Source organism: Embiotoca jacksoni, unplaced genomic scaffold, assembly GCF_022577435.1.
Source record: "Embiotoca jacksoni isolate LCO1_2020_lvr unplaced genomic scaffold, fEmbJac1.0.p SCAF_45, whole genome shotgun sequence".
In the NCBI taxonomy this organism is placed as follows: domain Eukaryota; kingdom Metazoa; phylum Chordata; class Actinopteri; family Embiotocidae; genus Embiotoca; species Embiotoca jacksoni.
Window position 1 is genome coordinate 2128828 of NW_027185398.1, and position 20358 is coordinate 2149185.

Consider the following 20358-nt stretch of genomic DNA (forward strand, 5'->3'; position numbering starts at 1 on the left):
CGCATCGCACGGCGTGATAAATGGCGCCATTAGCAATTCATAAACATGTAATGTAGTCGGCGCTGTCGTTTTATCAGGAAACTGCTGATCAGAATCGCGGTCCGCCGGGCGAGAGCGGGAATTATGGAGCGGCCGTGAGCGGAAAACAAAATAATAATTATTTTAAAAAAGGGACAAAACCCTTGTTAGGCCTGGTCTCGTGGTGTTTGTGCACAAGAGCGCGACACCGAGGTAAATAAACGCAAGCAGGTACACAAGCAAATGCACAAACACACACACTCTTTGCCACCCCCCCCCCCCCCCCACACACACACACACACACACACACACACCGACCTTCCAACCAGCTCGCCCTCATCAGTGAAAAACATTAGAAAACAAATCATGCAGGGCACTGAGGAGGAGGGTGTGTGTGTGTGTGTGTGTGTGTGTGTGTGTGTGTGTGTGTGTGTGTGTGTGTGTGTGTGTGTGTGTGTGTGAGTTGAAGGAACAGTAAATGAAGTTTGCTGTCTCCGTCCACGCTGCCACCAGCCGCTTCGGTCACCCTGCCCGCAGAGTCACATGACCTCCTCAACACACACACACACACACACACACACACACACACACACACACACACACACACACACACACACACACACCCAGCAGCAAGGTTGGTGCTAGATCGGATCAGCCGGAGGGAAGCAGGTGCTATACTCTACGTTGCTGTGATTGGTTGATTTTACTATCAATCAACTGGTGCCTAATCTTTACCTCAAACACAACAACCAATCACAGGCTGAGGATCCCTCCCGCCGATCCAATCTAGCACCAGTAGCATCTACCAGCATTGTTTAACGATCGTACATCATCCTGATGATTCATTATAATATTGTGTATTATGTAAAGTGCCCTGCGAGGACTGATTTGTCGCTATCGGAATGAAACTGAACTGAATTGAATAATGACATTATAATGATCATAGCTGAAGATATAAGATGATTGATGATGATTATGCTGAGGGCACCTAACAAGCTAAACATGACAAAATCTAAAAATGAATGAACCACTTTGCGAGAAGAGTTCGTCCACTTATCTGGTCGTGATTAAATAACGGGCGCCGGAAATGTTGGCAAATCGCCAGCGGAATAAATTACAACATGTAACGTGAAGACGAGCAGCGACACGCCTGCAGAGAATCATCACCGTCTCTGCAGCTCCGGTTTACCTCGTCGTTTTGGCTTCTTGGACTGTTTTTCGAAGGGCGATCAAAAAGTTGAGCGACTGCTCCTGTTGCGCGTGAACAGTGACGTGATGAGCTCGACCTCATCCGCCAGCTCATGAAAATATTCATCTGAATATTATTAGCGGAATTTTCTGCGTACATTTTACTGTGCACTAAATTGGACAATTATCTGAAGCACAAAAACACAATAAATAACAAACCTAATGAGCAAAATAAAAAAAAGAATCCCACCGACGCTGTAAACAACTCGTGTAATTGATGTTGTTATAATTGGTTGTGGTGTCGACATAAAAGACGTCTCACAGCGTGTCCACAGCTGACAGATGAGGCTGCTCTCTCTCTGTCTGTTAAAGGACCGCGCTGATGCTGATGATGTTGTAACCGTCATAAATCATAACGCAGATAATTCCATTAGAAACATCTTGACTGATGGTGTTGATGATCAGACTGAAAAGTTTTAAGTGAACATCACATTACGAAAGCGCCCTCGGCTGTTGATGGATGTGACAGCGACGCTTGCATGTTGCTTTTTGTTTGTTTGTTTGCGGCATGTTAATGTCTCTTTTCTTTTTTTTCTTTTTTTCTGACTTTTTATCCATCTTGAGAAGCTCATTTTCTTTTTGTAATTTCATGAATAACTCTCTTTTTTTTGTTATCTTCAGTCTTAGTGTCAGGTTGAATAAATATATACGGTAGAAGATCAGAAGAGCAGAAGTGTCTTCAGCTGCAATACCAGCGAGTGCCACTAGAGGTCGGCTCCAAAAAGCCTCCGGCTCCATAGACTCCCATTCAACTTCTCTCATCAAATCCAAAGTGAATAAAATGTGTCCATCAGTTATCTCGGTGTTGTTAGCTAAAGTCACTCCTTCTTATTAGTTTTCTGGAGGTCCATCTGAAAATAATCCCTCATTCATTAGAAAAGAAGATTCAAGAAGACCTGTTTTTGGGGGCGTGTCTGTTTGATTGACAGGCCTGTGGTGCAGTCAGGTTACAGCTATCGGTGGGCGGGACGTAGTATCGTCAGGTTTCCAATCAGATCGGTCAGATCCACCGCTGGCTCCTCCCCCAGCTCGTCCAAATATGGTCACTTCCTGCTCCAAACCGCTCCGAACTCGCAAAGATGGTGACGGACAGAATCTGAACTGGAGGATTCATAACGTTCACAAACCAACGATGTGACGTCGCCGCTGGCTGCTGCTTGAGTTGGTTTCCATGAGTTTTAGTGGGTGAACCTTTATTTCAATCCAGACTCAGTCAGGGAACAGTCACAGTTTGAGGGACGACATGACAAATCGTCTCGTAGTGTGCGTCTGTCTTTGACTCAGCCCGCCGCCTCGTGATTCAGTCCGAAATACTTTTTCAAATTTGGAAAGAACGCTGATGGAGGCACGCTTTAGGCCAATCAGGAACAAGATTCATCAAGAACATTTGTGACCTTTTAAAGTCAGAATTTCTGACCTTTAGATACGGACCTCCCATTATTTTGGCCAGTCTGCGATTTTTTAAATGCCAGTGCGCACACACACACACACACACACACACACACACACACACACACACACACACACACGTGTGTCACACCTCAAAGTTTGATCAGAAGCAAGCCGGAGAAATCGGAAATGTCTAATCTGAGCATGAACGTTGACCCGAGATGACAGTCGCCCATAAAGCCAGCGTTAAATATTATTTTTTCCACAAAATCTGAAGAGAAATTAGGAAAAAAAAAATCATGCTCAGGGGTCAAAGGTCATCCCCCCCCAAGTGCATCGGAGAGGCTGGAATGATCGTGTAGGACGAACAAAAGGAGATAAAAGAGCAGAGCCGATGACTGTTTCTGTCCTTTCTGCTCGTCATCACTGACTCTGACGTCATGACGACGAGCCGAGCGGCTCAGTAAGACGTGAGTTAGTGCTGCGACGTCCGACGAGCGACGCCGGGAGGAATATGTGTTATTAAAGTGGCAGAAATGATTAAAACAGGAAAGGAACTCACTAACGATGGAAGATTTCTGAGATGCAGTTCGGCATTTTATTTTAAAGATCTACAGTATATTTTCTGGCTGCACTTGTTGTTTTAACAGAAATTGGTGAGTCTTCAGACCAACAAGCCAACAAAATGAAAAAGGCTGATATCGATTGTTTATTTGGCTTCGCATGCGGCACAAATCTGCTGTTCGAGACTTGGAATGAAAAAGCAACAATCTGCAGAGTCTTCGAAAATCCTCTCGCTCTGAAGACAAAAAGACACAATCTGTTCTGTTTATGTTTTATATTATTCGTGTTTGGGATCCTTTCCATGACATTAAATTAAGAATCGGAGCAGGTCGGTGACAAAAAGGAGTTTCAGTGGACGTACATTCATTCAAAATGATGAGAAAATATGGTCCTAGTTGAAAAAATTAAATTACATGGATTAAAATCCTGTTGGGCGTTACTACGCTCTCATGATGTGAGATCACTGTGACCGCTGAGATTAAATCAGACTCACGTCCACGACTGTTCACCCCGTTGTGATAACCGTCTGCTTGTAAAGTTCACGCTAACGGCTCCGGAGGTCGCGGGGTCGACCGGCGACATCACGTGAGGCCGATCGATGACGGCGGTCCGCGTCTGTCGATAGTTTTACGAGAGCAGAAGCTCGGTTAACGGCACGGCTCGGTCGATGCCGATCAGTACGAAGACATCAAGGCTTTCTGAGGCCCGGCACGCGTCCCGTTCTTCTCTCAACGACGGCAAATTAGGAGGATCAGAGATTATCTCGGTGCCAATAATTCCCGGCGCGACGTGACGAATCCGAGTTTAATCCTCTTTACGACGACAACAACGAGTGCGATAGGATCAGGCTCCTGCTGGAAAAAAAAACAAACAACAAAACAAATTTCTCTTGTTTGGCTCTCGCTGCAGAGATGATATAATAAAGCTCTAAGACCCGTGTGAAAAACAGCTTTCAAATTAGCATCGAACAAACACGATGACGCTGAAATCAGATTAGTCACAGATCGGGATTAGAGCGTTTCCCCCGGACGTGGAGCGACACGTCAGGCTGATCTGCACCGACACTGGGAAGTCTTGCAGGGAGGGGAAGAGTGGGGGGGGGGGGGGGGGGGGCCTTCAACGTGAGCATGACCCGATTGAAGTTCAGTCAATTATCAGGGGCCTCCGGGGCGAAGCAGTCACTGTCGGGGCGCCGTTCTGACACCAGGACGTTATACCTGCTGAATCCAGGTTCCCATCAAGTAGTGAACTCAGCAGACACTTTAAAGCTCCATCAATTTGTAGGTTTTTAGTCAATAATAGAACTCCTAACGAGTTAATTCACTAAAACTTTAAATTTGAACTCTGAAAGATGCACCATGTGAGCACAATATAAAAAGTTACGATAAGTATCACATATAAAGGTGAGAATATGACAAACAGAGCAGCCTCCCTGACAAACTAAAATATAAACATAACATCGACAATGATCCTGAAAAAAAAAGTATTACTGTGCATGATAATGAAAAAGTAACATTACATTTGCGAAACCACATTGTTCTGCAGAGAAAATAACAAACAGCTCGCTACTATTATTTAAAAATAAATAAATAAATCCAAGGGCAGTAAATAAAGAGTGACAAAACACCGAGGCCGCCTCACCGGAAGTAAACAAAGGTTTCATCAAATTCCTGATTGATCCGCGGCGCAGAAATGATTCATCAGCTCATCGTGTTACGTCCACGTTATCACAGAGATGAAAGTCGGATGTTGTAACTCTCCAAATCAACTCAAATATCTTCACAGAGCCGCGGCGCTCCTCTGAAGGAAACAGGAGGTGTAATCTGAGATCAGACGGGCTTTTGTTCCCTGATTTCTGGCTGTCAGGCAGCGATTTGTCTCCGTTTATTGTCTCCTTAGTTCGTTCTCTGAGATCATTGTCCTCCACACGTCTCTGATGTCACCGAAGCCGCGGCAACACGCCGGCCAGCAGGAATACAATCAACGCTTCAAAAAAAAGAATTCAGCGCTGCTCTTCCTTTCAAACTGAAGCATCATCACAGGTCAAAGGTCATTTGGTTTACGTAACGTTCAGGTGGCTCTTAAAACGACCGACATTTACGTGGTCGAACTCATTCTGACGGGACGTCAACTTATTTTAACAAACGTAACGCATTTACACGTACGTCACTTAAAGGACGTAGTTAGTTTAACCCAAACTACGATCGCAGCTACGCGTTTATGTTTGTTACCATGACGACGAAGGTCCAGTACGCCTGTCGCTTGTACCCTCCACCGGTCAAATAACCTTTTTTCTGTCGTTGAAGTGTGAAGACTCGTTGGTCCTATAGGGGGCGCTTTAACTGAAGCTCAGAAAGCGCTGCTTCCTACATTTCCCATGATGCAATTTGATACCGTCTTTTGGTCCAGGTTTTGCGCACGTCCTGCACTCACTACATTAATTGTGTTATTGGAGCATCAAAAGTGCTTTTTGCGACGGTATCATCAACCGTGCTGCCGCTGCTGCTTCACACGTGAACACATGCTCTGAAACAGACGTGAAGAGTTTCACAACCGACTGACGTAAACCGGCGCACGACAGTCGAGAGCCGCCCGAGGCCTCTTTCCATCTGCTTGTGTTGATAATCCCCCCCCCACCTCCCCCTTCTTCTCTGGGTTTCCATGATCAAAGTTCGGATTTGCTTTAATTATTCCAGATCAATGCTGGCCGTGGCTACAGCGGAGACCCGTGGCCAACGCTGAGGCAGCAAAGAAGAAAGAAAAAAAACCAAAAAACAGCTGAGTCGTCGCTGTGCCAGTGTCTCATCTGCACACGATGAGGAAGAGGGGGGGGGGGAAGCGAGAGCGAATGAGAGGTGTGGGCTAATGCAAGGCTCCAATCATTAGCCCTAAGTGTTCCTCATTATGTTTCCTAAAGCCTCTGAAGACCCGAATCCCCTAATTGATCTCATCCTGGCATTTAGTAACACTCAGGAAAGCAAAGGGGCTGCTCGCTTCCCTGGCACGAACAGATAGGCTGCCTGGCACTGCAAATGAAAGGCACACTCACACAGACACACAAAACCAGAGCAAAGCAAAAAAATAATAAAATTTAAAAAAAAACAGTCACGATGTCACGATGTCATGGTGCAAAAAGTCAAAACTCTCACTGAATTATTTGCAGATGAGATTTTCAGGTTAACTCTGTTTGTCTTCGTGTCGGTTTTCATGTTTGCTGCCAACATTTCCAACAAGTTTGTTTCTTTGTGTTTGAAATCGAGCTTTTCTCAACCCACAGTGCAAGTTTTAGGGCTTTAAAAGTTTCAATTTAAATATTCCTTTTAAATTTTATCTTAAGAAATAATAATGTTGTTGAACCAAAACCACCAAATTCTGACCTCACAACAATTTATCCGACATTTTACAGCCACAACAGTGTTTTTGTAATTACTCTCACTGCAGGTTTAAATAAATAGCTCAACATTTTTGGGGTATATGCTAATATACTGAGTTATATTAGAAGATCGGCACCACCCGTGGCCTGGCGCTGTTCAAAGAAATTCACCTACAAACACGACTGAAGCTCAATAAACATTTCATATCTTGTTTGTTTAATCTGAACAGAGACAGAAACAGAAAAATGACAATTTGCGGTTTGAAAGAAGAGTCATTTCTAGGTGGACATTTAAAAAAAAAAAAAACTTTTTACAAGTATTTATCCGCATCCCTTTTATCAAATACTCTTTCAAAAGGATGCATTCGCTGAATTATAACCTGTTTAAAAATGCTACTCACCAATAGTTTCCGTAAAATAGTCATGAACATCGCCGATATTTCGGCGGTTTGATTCCTGCTGGAATCTGCCGCTGCTGCGAGGCTCTTCTGGACACTTCCACTAACTTTAATACGTCTCGTGATATTAAAACTTCCAAAATTAAAAAGCTTTGAGGGCATGTTGGAAATTAAACTTGAAGTCTTTATTTAAATTCCAAAACAGCATAGATTTTAGGGGTTTCAGTCGCGGAGGCTGCAGCTCCCACAGAGACGATGAATATTTCAAAACCAATTAAAACATTTAATATCAACAAGTGAAGTTAGGAAATCATTTTTTTTTTTTCATAAATCCTTGGATTCCTTATTTGATTTCATATATTACGTTGGTGCTTTCGTGCTTTAAAAAAAATACGAGTTTGACTACTTTTGCATCTCATAAATATTATATTTCAGTTTTTATTTAATTTCTTGACTAAAGGCATGTTTTTTAAAATTATACTGAAATTTGATGTTGGATAAATTTCTTTATTTTCATTGCAGGCTTTGCATAATGACATTAACGTCTGAGAAATAAAGTTGTATCTGTGCAGAGGCAAGGTTTGATACATTTATTAGGAATTTAACAATTAAAAAGTACATTTAAGATGTAAAAACTATGAAGTTTGAGCTATGAAAACATGAAACTCGCTACCAAATGCAAATATAAAGGAAAAGTCCTCAAAACAGCTTCGTTCATTCAGTTTTTGAGTTGTAACAGAGTTTAAATCCTGCTGGACGATGTGATACTGAACATTAAACCTCTGACAACAACCGAACTGAGTTTACACATCTGTCTTCAGAAATGTGCTGGAGCTCCAAACATTTCCAGGAATTTAATCTCAGTCCTTTGAGACGCTGTTGATAATATATTCCGTTATTTATGCTGCAAATCTGTCTCCGTCTGCTGATCAATAATGTATTATCATACATCAAGTTTTGGAAATGAACCTGCCCAGAAGTTAATTATTGTAGAGATGGTGGCGAACTCCACCAGAGAAGTCAATTGTTTTTCATTACAGGCCTTCGGAAAGTGATCACAGGAAAAAGAACAATATACAGTATATATATATATATATATATGTGTGTATGTGTGTGTTATGATGGGAGATGTGAGTGATAAATATCGGCCTCGTACCTGCAGAACAAATGGAAGAGCCTGAGGGCAGCTTCATAAATAACACAGCTGATTTAATTTGGCCGAACACAGTGTGTGTGTGTGTGTGTGTGTGTGTGTGTGTGTGTGTGTCTGTGTGTGTGTGTGTGTGTGTGCGTGTGCGCGCGCGTTAACTGGCGCCGGAAGATTTCTGGCAGCTCGCCGGCCTTGCCGTAGTGTCCTTGAGCAACACGATAAATCCCAGCCCGCACCGCAGATTCTGCTCCGTAGCCGACCCTGACACCTGAGCTGTGACCTCTGACCTCCGGGTTCGTAGCAGCAAGAAATAAAATTTAAAAAAAAAAGGCAGCTTTGTTGCTCCGGAGGGGTCAAAAGAGGATGATTGAATTCTGGACTGAGCTGCAACAGTTTGTTCACCGCACACACTCAAAAAAACAAAAGGAGTTTTCATTGCTGCGTCTCCGGGTCTGAACCTTCTCGAGGAACTCGAGTCTTCTTCTTCTGTTTCCACTTGAGGCGCGAGGCTCTACATAAATTAGATCCCGGGGAGAGTCCCGGCTCAGCGGGACTTTCCGAGGACTCAGGAACATTCGGTTGCTTGCGGTGCTGAACGTGCTGCTTTTCCGCTGCGTTTTAATACACCAGGAAACTGCAGCTGCAGCGTAACGTAATAATGACCGACCCCCAGCGCGCGTGTTTCTCTTAGGCCCCTCCCCCTTAACCCCAAACACGCTAATACGCACACACACATACACACATTTAACGTATGCTGCTAACTCCTTGTCCGTTTGCTGACCAGTTTCTTGACATTGAGAAAAAAATGTCATGATGTCGAGACAAACGACAGGAAGTGAGGTCATTACACAGAAATGATCATTTCCCAGCATGCCTTCTTCCTTGAAACCAAATTAAACAGGCCTCAGTGATGGGTAGGAAAACAAATTTACTTTCAACTTTACTTTTAAAAATAAACATGGAATAGGCTATAAATAAAAAAAAAAAGGGTTATATAAAATGTTATAGTGTAAAGTGTTTGTTCAGTTGCTGCAGAAACTAAAGGTCGGAAAGTTTTGGAAAGTGTAAGACTTTGAAGCTTTGTATTGGTCGCAGACTGCCCCAACATTTTCCTCTTTGAGAGCACACGCTGGCCTGTTCATCTCATATACCAGGATGCAGCATTCAGAGTCCTTCGGGGCCGACGCCTGTCGAGTCCTCGGCCGAGGTCGAGTAGTCGATTTCGCTCGGGAAGGTTTCCTGACTGAGTGAAATGACCCCGAAGTATCTGAGTGGCAGCCGTGATTAGAGCGGGGTGAATTCTCTAAATGCCTCCTTCTTTATCTGCTTTGACTCACCGGACCATCCTTTACACAAAAAAAAAGGGGGAGAGGAGATAATGCCTCGCTGTGGCAACACACTCAGCTGTTTGGGGAAATCGGCCGATCAGCGTGAACGGACGCAGATCGTCGTGTAAGTAGGTTATTGTCTTACGTGCATTCGTCCTGACTGGGATTCATGTAGATAAACTCACGAGGGGAAGGCAGCGTCCGTTTAGTTTCACTTCTGGGACCGGTGGCCTGGATTCATTTTTAATTTCAGTCCCAACATCGGTAATGAAGTCATATTTTATGCCCACATTTATATATGAGACCTGCGGCGAAGTATCTCAGCTTTTAGGAGTCCATCTTTTTTTAGATTCACGTCACGTAGATTCAATAACGTACCGATGCTGCATGATTACGTTTCCCAAGTTCATATGAATTCTCCTTCACATCTTTCCTCGACCTCGTGAGGTTTTTCCATCGAGGTCGAGGTAAAGCAGGAAAAGGACGTAGGACGTGATATTTTTCACCAGTTTGTCCAGGTTTGTTTGATAAAACACGGTAAGAACAAAACGGGGCGTCTTAGGAGCATTAAAGTTTCACCAACTTCAATAACGTCCAGTCATGATCACGTGGCCCAATGTCGAATTCCCCTTCACGTCTTTCCTCGACCTCGTGATGTTTTCCAACGAGGTCGAGGTAAAGTGGTGAGGAAAGGACATTCAAATGCGGCCGCGGTCTCAAATCTTATCAAAGATCAACTCTGGTAAAGTCCAAATCAGGTTTTCTTAAGCAAATTGCAGATTAATGTGAAGGTTTGCAGGATTGCTGTCAATCAAAATCTCTTTTTTTTTTTTTTATGAAGAAGAGGCCAAATATTGTCTGACAATAAGCCAAAGAGACAAGTCTCGAGGATCACAGCATTCAGGCTTGTTTACACGGCGGGTTTCCTAAGATATGAAATGTGTTCCCATTTGTGCGACTGTGTCTTAAGTGTTTTGTCTGGTTTCATGTGCATTTTTTTTTTTTTTTTTTTTTTTTTTTTACCTTATGTTTCTTAGGGATACTTTTATAATAAAGTGTCTCATATCATCGAGGCTCTTCAGTTTTGGGACTTCGGTATTTAACGTCAGCGTTTTGTTTTCCTCCCAGTGAACATCAGCCCCAAAGACAAAAAAACCAACTATCTTATATACTTCAGGTTTTGACCCCACACTCCACAAACAAACACACCGATCCCTCTCTGGATACGTTGCACGTTCAAGGTCAAAGTTACAATCTGGTTACGCGGTTGCCGCGAACACCGACGGGGCTGCCAACACCGAGTCACAACACCGAGTCACAACACCGATCCACAACACCGAGTCACAACACCGAGTCACAACACCGATCCACAACACCGAGTCACAACACCGAGTCACAACACCGATCCACAACACCGATCCACAACACCGAGTCACAACACCGAGTCACAACACCGATCCACAATACCAAGTCACAACACCGATCCACAACACCGAGTCACAACACCGAGTCACAACACTGATCCACAACACCGAGTCACAACACCGATCCACTACACCGAGTCACAACACCGAGTCACAACACCGATCCACAACACCGAGTCACAACACCGAGTCACAACACCGATCCACAACACCGAGTCACAACACCGAGTCACAACACCGATCCACAATACCGAGTCACAACACCGATCCACAACACCGAGTCACAACACCGATCCACAACACCGAGTCACAACACCGAGTCACAACACCGATCCACAACACCGAGTCACAACACCGAGTCACAACACCGATCCACAACACCGAGTCACAACACCGAGTCACAACACTGATCCACAACACCGAGTCACAACACCGAGTCACAACACCGATCCACAACACCGAGTCACAACACCGAGTCACAACACCGATCCACAACACCGAGTCACAACACCGATCCACAACACCGAGTCACAACACCGAGTCACAACACCGATCCACAACACAGAGTCACAACACCGAGTCACATCACCGATCCACAACACCGAGTCACAACACCGAGTCACAACACCGATCCACAACACCGAGTCACAACACCGATCCACAACACCGAGTCACAACACCGAGTCACAACACCGATCCACAACACCGAGTCACAACACCGATCCACAACACCGAGTCACAACACCGAGTCACAACACCGAGTCACAACACCGAGTCACAACACCGATCCACAACACCGAGTCACAACACCGATTCACAACACCGATCCACAACACCGAGTCACAACACCGATCCACAACACCGATCCACAACACCGAGTCACAACACCGAGTCACAACACCGATCCACAACACCGAGTCACAACACCGAGTCACAACACCGATCCACAACACCGAGTCACAACACCGAGTCACAACACCGATTCACAACACCGATCCACAACACCGAGTCACAACACCGATCCACAACACCGATCCACAACACCGAGTCACAACACCGATCCACAACACCGATCCACAACACCGATCCAGCTCATGAACCAAAGCGACCAAAGTGAAATATCACTGAAGGTAACGTGACATTACAGTCAGTCACGGCTCTGTTTGGTCCGCCCGTCGACGCCGAGGCTCACCTTTTATTTAATGAACAAACCGCCGGGGTATTTGCTGTTTTTATTTATTTATTTATTTTTTAATCCCCCCCCCCCCCCTCCTTCTGTTCTCTAGTAAAAAAAAAAAAAAAAAAAAAAAATCAGTCCATTCCCCCAATTTCCACCCTGCCGGTTCAGGATAAGGACATTTTATTTAATATCAAAGACTGAACAGCGTCTGACATCCAGGGCTTCTTTACTTGAAATAATTTAAGCGAGCCAATGAATGACCTTCTCTGAATTGCCGAATTTCAACATCAATTCACTTCATGAACCGGTAGAGTCGGATTTAATTTGCTGTGTGACGTGATGGCTGGTGTGTGGGCTCCAGTGTGTGTGTGTGTGTGTGTGTGTGTGTGTGTGTGTGTGTGTGTGTGTGTGTGTGTGTGTGTGTGTGTGAGGAGCACAGATCCCCCTCATGCGGCTGCTTTTTTCAAGGCCAGCTCAAGGTTACCGCGCAGCAGCAAGACAGGTGAACGACTGAATATTCTCCCTGCTAATGTAAAATTATAGATCACACCGGTCCCGATAGATTTCTACGTACATTTTCCCCTTCAACAGTTACTCGATTGTCTGTCCACCTTAAAGATCGGGGCGAAAGCAGCGCTCGTATTTCACTGAAAGTGAATTGTTTAGTACGGACGGACCGCTCGCTCGTTTCCACTTGAGAGAATAAAATGTGTATAAATAGGAATCCATAGAGAAAAAGGGAAAAGGTCACAGCAATGCACGGTTTCGTTCGGGGGGGTTTGGAGGTGAATAGTTTGCAACGATCAATCTGCGTTATCACGGGGAGGCGGATGGGAAAAAAATGAACAGATCACCTGATCAAAGAAAAGAGATGAAAAGGAGCGTTTGTTCATTTTTTCGTGAGCGGAGCAGCGAAGCTCTCGAAACCTGGAAGATGCTTTTATTTTGTCGCAAAAAATGAAGTCACCTCCAGAGCGTGATTTTTATTTTTTTTAAATCAACAACCAAAAAAACCCCTCTAATTATCTCGTTCCACTCCTGCACACGTAAAATGATGCATTCGGTCCATAATTATGTCTAAATCAGTGAATATGAATTTCCCCGGAGAAGGTTTTGTGACAAACTGTACACATGCTCCAGTTTTGGAGATAAACCTTTTCTCCCCTTTGCACAAAACCGAGCAGAGTCTTCCCCAGAGCTCCTCACAAAAACTCTGCTGCTCCGACAACGACAACAACAACAACAACAGCCCCCCCCCCTCCCACCTTGATGGAAAAAGCAATACGGCAGAGATGTCAATGGCTGTTCGGAGGCCTGTCAATCATCTTGACTGACTGATTGGTAGTCCCCAGTGGTCACGGTTTGCGCGTTGGCATTCTCTAAATGCAACGCTGACTGGTTTGATTAATCATTCCCGGAGCCGAGCGGTCGATGGAAGCAGACGAGCGGCGTGTCGCGTTCCACTCGTGCACTTTAAGTTTATTCCTGCAGGTTCTGGCTCGTATCCGGACCGTAAACTGGTGCAGAAGATGGTGAGTAATACGCAGAGAAGCTCGGCTGCGTCATCGCTCATCCGACTGGTTTGTTCGGCGTTAAGTCGGCTCGTCGGCCCGTCAGCCGCGACATCGTTCATTCGTTCATCGTTTGAATGTCCAAGAAAACATGGTTTTAGCAACAAATAAAAAAAATCAGTGCACATGCTGGTACACCTGAACCACTTTATTTTCCTGTCGTCCTTTCACAATAAAACTCTCCACGTGAGATCTATAAACTCGAGCTTTAGATACACGACCTTGTTGGGTTTCGGTGTTTTTTTCGTGGGATTTGATGAGCGTACGAAGTGAAACGCTGCAGCGTGTTTGTCTGGATTCCTGAAATCTCTCCGGCAACGAGGTGTGAATGACGAAGGAAATAATGTCAGACTTTTTCTAAAACTTAAGATGTATTTTTAATTGTTGTGAACGTGGATCCAGACTAAGAAGTTATTTCTTGGATTTAGCAGTAACTCGACAGCTGTAGAAGAGAGATGAGCAGACTCGTTGTGATTGGCTGGTTTGTGAGTCTTACGACGGACATGTTTATTAACAGCTTGTTTATTAACAGCTTGTTTATTAACAGCTTGTTTATTAACAGCTTGTTTATCAGCAACGGAGGTGGATTATCTCGAGCTCTAACTCGAGTTCTGGAGGAGAGACTAAATATTTATGTAATTCCTTCTTTGACTGCCGACGGTCTCTGAAGTCTCATGTCTCCTAGAGAGAGAGAGAGAGAGAGAGAGAGAGAGTGTGTGTGTGTGTGTGTGTGTGTGTGTGTGTGTGTGTGTGTGTGTGTGTGTGCAGAATTATCTACAACTAAAGTCCCTCTGCACTCTAACATTTAGCTACCAAGCTTCCTAATTATTTCCTTTTACTAAAACCATCGATCTGCTCTCACATATGAATGAAGTAGTCAACGTCTGTTATTGACTGGAAAATCTCATTTTTTTCACATTTTTGCCACTTTTGAGTTTTGGATTCTCACAATAATCACACAGGTGCTCCAATCTGTGTTATTTTGTCTTTGTTGAAATGCCAACAACTATTTCTAGAAGCTTCCCTAATCCACACAGCAAGTGGAATCATTCAAGGGTTGAATCAGAGACCTGAACAGGTTCATGTTTGGAGTTGTTTCTGGTTTTATGTCCATGAGTTCATAAAGTGCCGTTTTGAAGCTTTGACTCTGGCATTTTGGCCGTCTCGATCGTTTTTAGTGCCGGAAGTGACCATATTTGGATGAGCTGGGGAGGAGCAGGGGTTGATCTGCCCCGCCCATCTATCCTGGAAACCAATGAAACCAGACACGCCCCCAAACATAGCTCTCTTAAAGGCCTAATATGTCATTTATGAGGGAATTATTTCTAGAAGGAACCACTGATCAGAAGAAGGGAATTTATCGAATGAGTCTAAAAAACCTTTCTTGACTTGATGCTTTTTGAATGGGAGTCTATTGGAGAGGTTTCTTTTGGGAGCCAGCCCCTACTGGCCCCCAGTGGTATTACACTTTAAAACACTTGGCTTCACTGCTCAGACCCGGAGATTCCGTCGAGTTTCTTTCTGCTGTTAATATAAAAGCTGACAGCGTTTTCAGGGCTGGTTCCTCTCTTTATTAAAAACTTTTATAGCAAAACGAAGCTGCCAACTCGGGATATTATCTCATCTTCTCGGCACTTTCTTTCACCTGTCGTGACAGAACTCACAAGATCTGAGCCTGAATACGAGATGAAATGGTCGTTAGGATGACTATTTCCTGCAGGTCCGATCTCAATCTAAATTCTCAGCTCTCTCCTTTCTGCTGCCTGTTTGATGAATAATACCAGCGTGGAGAGAGAGAGCGAGCGAGAGAGATATGTGCGAGCATTAAATGTGTATTCATCAGGTCTGGTGCCCGAACATTGACAGGCTAATCAATGTTTAGTAATAAGGCTGAATGTGGAATGAGGTGTGTGTGTGTGGGTGGGGGTGGGGGTGGGGGGGGGTCCGGGTCAGGATGGAGAGGGAAAGAGATATCAATTAAGCGGGGGAGCGGCCGAGTCCAGGGCCCGAGGAGCTGAGACGGCAATATTCAGACTCTGGTTCATTAACTAAACAGTGTGCGCTGAATGCAAAAAAAAAAATCCTACTGCAGCCCCCACCCCCACCCCCTCCGCCCCCCAACAAACCCCACCACCCCACCCCACCCTCCAAAACCACCACCCGTCCCGACTGTAAGTGGCTGCCTCGTTCAGTGGAAATGAGGGAAGTCTCTGCAGCAGGTAGAAAAACGCTTCTGATAGTTCACATAATGAAAATACCTCCGAGGGGGAAATAAAACCCACACGTGATGCAATGAAGAGAAACGTGCCTGCAGGTTGGAAACATACAAAAAGCCGAAGCCAGACACATTACCTCTATTATATTGCCAGGTTATTTGCATACAATATGCATTCAGTGTAAATTGGGAGAAGCAGCGAGGGGAAAGTAAACGGCCTCCCCTCTCTCACTTCTCTGGAGAAAACAAATATCATCTGATCAATCTGATCCATTTTGAACTTCTTTTATTGTAATTTGTTTTTCTTGAATTTCAGTTTGTCTATTCTGCATTTATTTATTTCACAATTTTCAGCGAGACATTTTTTTTCCTACAGACTCTAAAGCTCGTCTCCTAAAATACTAAACAGTGTATAATTGACCTAAAAAGTCCCTCCAACAATGTACTATTGCGTATCCATAGAATGTTTTTGTGACTTGCGGGAGGCAGAAATAAAAGATTGTTCACCACTGCTGCAGCAGAGGTTGAGCTATCAAAACTTTTAGTCCCATTTATGGGACAAGAGCCCACAAATCTGGATCCTACAACTCCCATAATGCAACTTGGCTGCGTGTTGCATGAGGCTCTGCCTTATGTGGTAGATACTGGTGTCTCCAAACTCCTCCCCTCGAAGGCTTTCTGGTAAAATCTCAAAGCTGTCGGATAACCTACAGAACACATGATCACACGGTTGACTGTAAATAACAACAGTAAACTGACTTCCATGAGTAAAATCATTTCCTTTGAGCCCCTCGTCGACCAGCAACAACATTTAAACATGTTAATACACCTGCTTTAATTATCCAGTAACAAAACATGTATTCTAATGAGTAGAACACCAGGTGAATCTCCAGGTAGGATCTAAATATTTCTACTGCATCTCCTTCATCATGCGAACACAAGTGAGGATAAAAATCTTCTCGTGTTGCATCGAGGTCTTTATGTAATAAACAGGCCTTCACGCACGAAGCCTGCAGCTGATATTGACGATCCAAAGAGAGCAACTTAAAGCCGGTGAACAGCAGTGACGTCCAACACTCTTTTATTAAATGCATTCCTGTTGGATTCGGATGCATCCAGTGGTGGTCTGGAGCCACGATACCCCTCCACTAAACATCTGAGCTGACGTCTTTGCGACAGCTCTGCAAAAATATCAGCAAATAAGACAATAACTGTTTGGTTTTTTGCAATCGGCTCAAGATCAACTTTTTAATCGATGTTTTTGCAGCGTGCAGGTAAAAATAATCGATCGTCTTCGACACGAATCAGGCAACAACACAAACCACGTCATCCAAATCCAGAAGCCACCGCAGTACCTCCTATTCTGCATCTCACCATCAACGCAGCGTCTATAACTTCACGTTTCGGGACAACAAAACCTCTCGAGAGTCCAATTTTAACAGCAGCTTTTTACCGTATGTTGTCGACTGCTGCAACATTTCAGCAGCGTGATTTGGTTGCTAAGGGCTTCTGAACGCAGCGTGAGATGGGGCCCTGATGAACAGGCAACTTTCGAAAGGCAGCAGGGATGAGAAAAATGTGGCTTCCAGCTGGGGTGGAGGGAAGGGTAGGGGGGGGGGGGGAACTGGAGTTGACCTCGAAATCAACATGGGGGAAAAAAGAAAAAAAAATATGCAACAAAACAATAAATAAAAATAGGGCTGCATGTAGCTGTTGGCAAAGTAAGTGCCTGCATGTATACGGCGTATCCGGTCACAGATAAACAACACGTATCTGAATCCTGTGTTTGCTTGTTTCTCTTCAACTTGATGTACAACAGCAGCAGCAGAATGACTCACTGTTAATCCATTCATGGATTGCTTGTAATGAAAGAAGAAATTACAACCCAAACCTGCACAATAACTGATTGTCTTATTAAAACCAGTGAGATGAATGAGATCTTTAAAAGAAGACTGGAACTGAAAAAACAAATATTTAAATTATTCACATTTTCACCATTTTCAGAGGGAAATATTTTACCTTCTTCCCTCCACAAAGTGTCTGATATGAGTGACCAGTGTGCACTTTTTTTGTGAGTGACCAGTGTGCACTTTTTTTGTTCGAAGTCATATATGAGAGCATCATGTAGACATCAAAACATTGAGGCACCCCCCCCCCCCCCGCACCCCCCCCCCTCCATCACATGCCTGTTGACACCACAAACGCAAAGACGCCCACTAGTGGTCGCACCTCTCAAGAGTAGAAGCTCACAATCGTGTCTTGCAACTCAATCCAACTCCACTGGTACATCATGAACACACACACACACACACACACACACACACACACACACACACACACACACACACACACATCCCAAAGGAAACTTCCACAAGTTTCCACCTGGATTCCCCTCTTTAGGACTTCTAAAAGGGAGCTCTCATTTTCCCCCTGCGCATGTCCCAAAGCAATAAAAATGCAAATTTAATTTTGATCAACAAATTTACACACACATCGTTATCATCCATTCATGAAGTCCATTTCATGCCACTGCTTACCTGAAAAACACTACCGTTTCCCACAAATAGATCCCCAGCGCGTTTAGTCGGCACATTTTTGCCAGTCTCATTTTGTTTGGAGGAGGTGGGGGGGTGGGGGTGTGTGTGAAGGTGTTGCTGAAAGAGAGAGAGAGGGGAGGGCGTGGGGGAGGGGGGGGGGGGGTAACTAAAATTCCTTTAGTGGAGGAAAAGGAAGAAGAGGAGGAGGAGGATGAGAGGGGAGGGGGGTTTGTGGTGATGGGTTATGACCTCCAAGGTGAGCCGAGAGAAATTGTTCCGCTTATGTTGTGTGCGTGCTTCAGATCCCGGAGTCGCCGGTGCCGAGCCGCGGGATGCTCATGACTTCACTCCCCGTGAAATCATTCCTTGTGTCCGCTCTGACGCCCTCCCCCCCCCTCCCGCGGCGCCGTCACCATGGAGCAAAAGGGCAGGAAAATCCAACCCCCACCCGGAAAAAAAAAATCCACCCTGAAATTGTAGTTCAGGACCACGGACAGCGGCGAAGCGGAGGAAGCTCGTCCAGGTTCTGGGGGGTGAAAGGGGGGCCCAAAAAAGAGGGGAAGAAGAAGGAGGAAGAGGAGGAAGAGGAAGAGGAGGAGGAGGAGGAGGGGAGATCAGCCGCTCACAAGCTGCTGTTAATTGGCACCAAATTACACCCGGTTACTCCTGAAGTCCAGTCTGTGAGATCCACAGCGGTTCGAGGGGAAATCAGACATATTCCTTTCAGAGGACGAAAACAATCACAGGTTGAAAAAAAAAAAAAACTGTCCATGTGTGTTATATTCCCCAAATCCACTCAGAGACTGTTTTTTGTCTTCTTTTTTCTCTCAGATCTGCAGGATTGTTGTTTTTTTTATAATTTTTTTTTTTTTTTTTATCTCACATGCATCCCACAGGCAGCCGGAGCGTCGCTCTGGATCCGTGCGTCTCGGCTGTTGCGGGAGTCCCGGCGCCGCCGCTGCTGCTGCTGCTGCTCAGAGGGGGGAGGTCTGCAGGTAGAACTAGTCTGCCTCCTCTTCTTCCTCTCCCTCTCCTTCTTCTTCTTTACCTCCTCCTCCTGCTGCTGCTTCTGCTGCTCCTTCTTCTTCTCGTAGTTATCTCCCAGGGGCGAGTAGTTGTAGTAGTAGTACTTGGGGCTGCAGCAGCACGGCTCAGCTACTCCCATTGTCTGGTGATGGTCAAGTTTTTAGACGCACCGGCGGCTGCTGCTGCTGCGCTCCGCATCCGCTCCCATGAACCGGGGCCACCGGCTCCGTTAAGAAGAGGAGGAGAATAAATCGGTGAGAGGTGTTATAAGGACGTGCAGACTTGAGCGTCGGACCGATGTGGACCCTCTTCCATTGGCACGAAAGAGCGGCAGCGACTCTGGCCCCCTTGCCGGGCGCGCGCACATGCAGACACACTCACGCGGAGGTACAGTGTAGACGGCAGAGCCTTGTCTCGGTGCGCTCCGACCGACACTGTATTTTCTTGCTGCAGTCATTTACCAAACTCCCCAAAAAACGCACATCGCAGCGATAAGACACGCCCACAGGACGCTGCCATTGGTCGGCGCGGCCCGGAGCTCTGCGCTGATTGGCGGGCAGAGGTGTCACTACCTGGACACGAGCTCTGCCTCTTACATACACTGGAGTCTAGTAAAAAAAAAAAAAACACACACACAACTTACTATTGAGTTAAGTCGGACCCGACAGACCGGTGATGCTCTGAAACAGATTTAAGACGAGCCAGCAGTCATTTGACACCGTTATTGGAAGGAAATTGATTTGTGTGAAGCATTTTTTTTTTTAAAAACACTGAAGCAGCTCCAAAGAAGTTTGCATAAGGACAAGTAATCGTTTGAAAACACATCAAGTAGAGACATTTGATGAAGTACAGTGAAAGTGCATCAAAATATACTGAAAAAGAAATAATGGAAGAGAATTAAGAGTACAGATGTAGTGATAAATTGTTCCAGATTGCA

General features: G+C 45.0%; 1 protein-coding gene across 3 annotated transcripts in view; it reads right to left on the minus strand.

The window, feature by feature from the left end:
* glra1 (glycine receptor, alpha 1) overlaps nt 1–19883 on the minus strand; it is a 98428-nt gene extending 78545 nt beyond the window's left edge. For all 3 annotated transcript variants that reach the window (XM_069169418.1, XM_069169417.1, XM_069169416.1), the window contains exon 1: nt 18396–19883. In XM_069169418.1, the coding sequence (XP_069025519.1) occupies nt 18396–18466 (71 nt within the window). In that variant the 5' untranslated portion in view covers nt 18467–19883. The remainder of the gene's footprint in view (nt 1–18395) is intronic.
* Nucleotides 19884–20358: the final 475 nt, after the last annotated feature.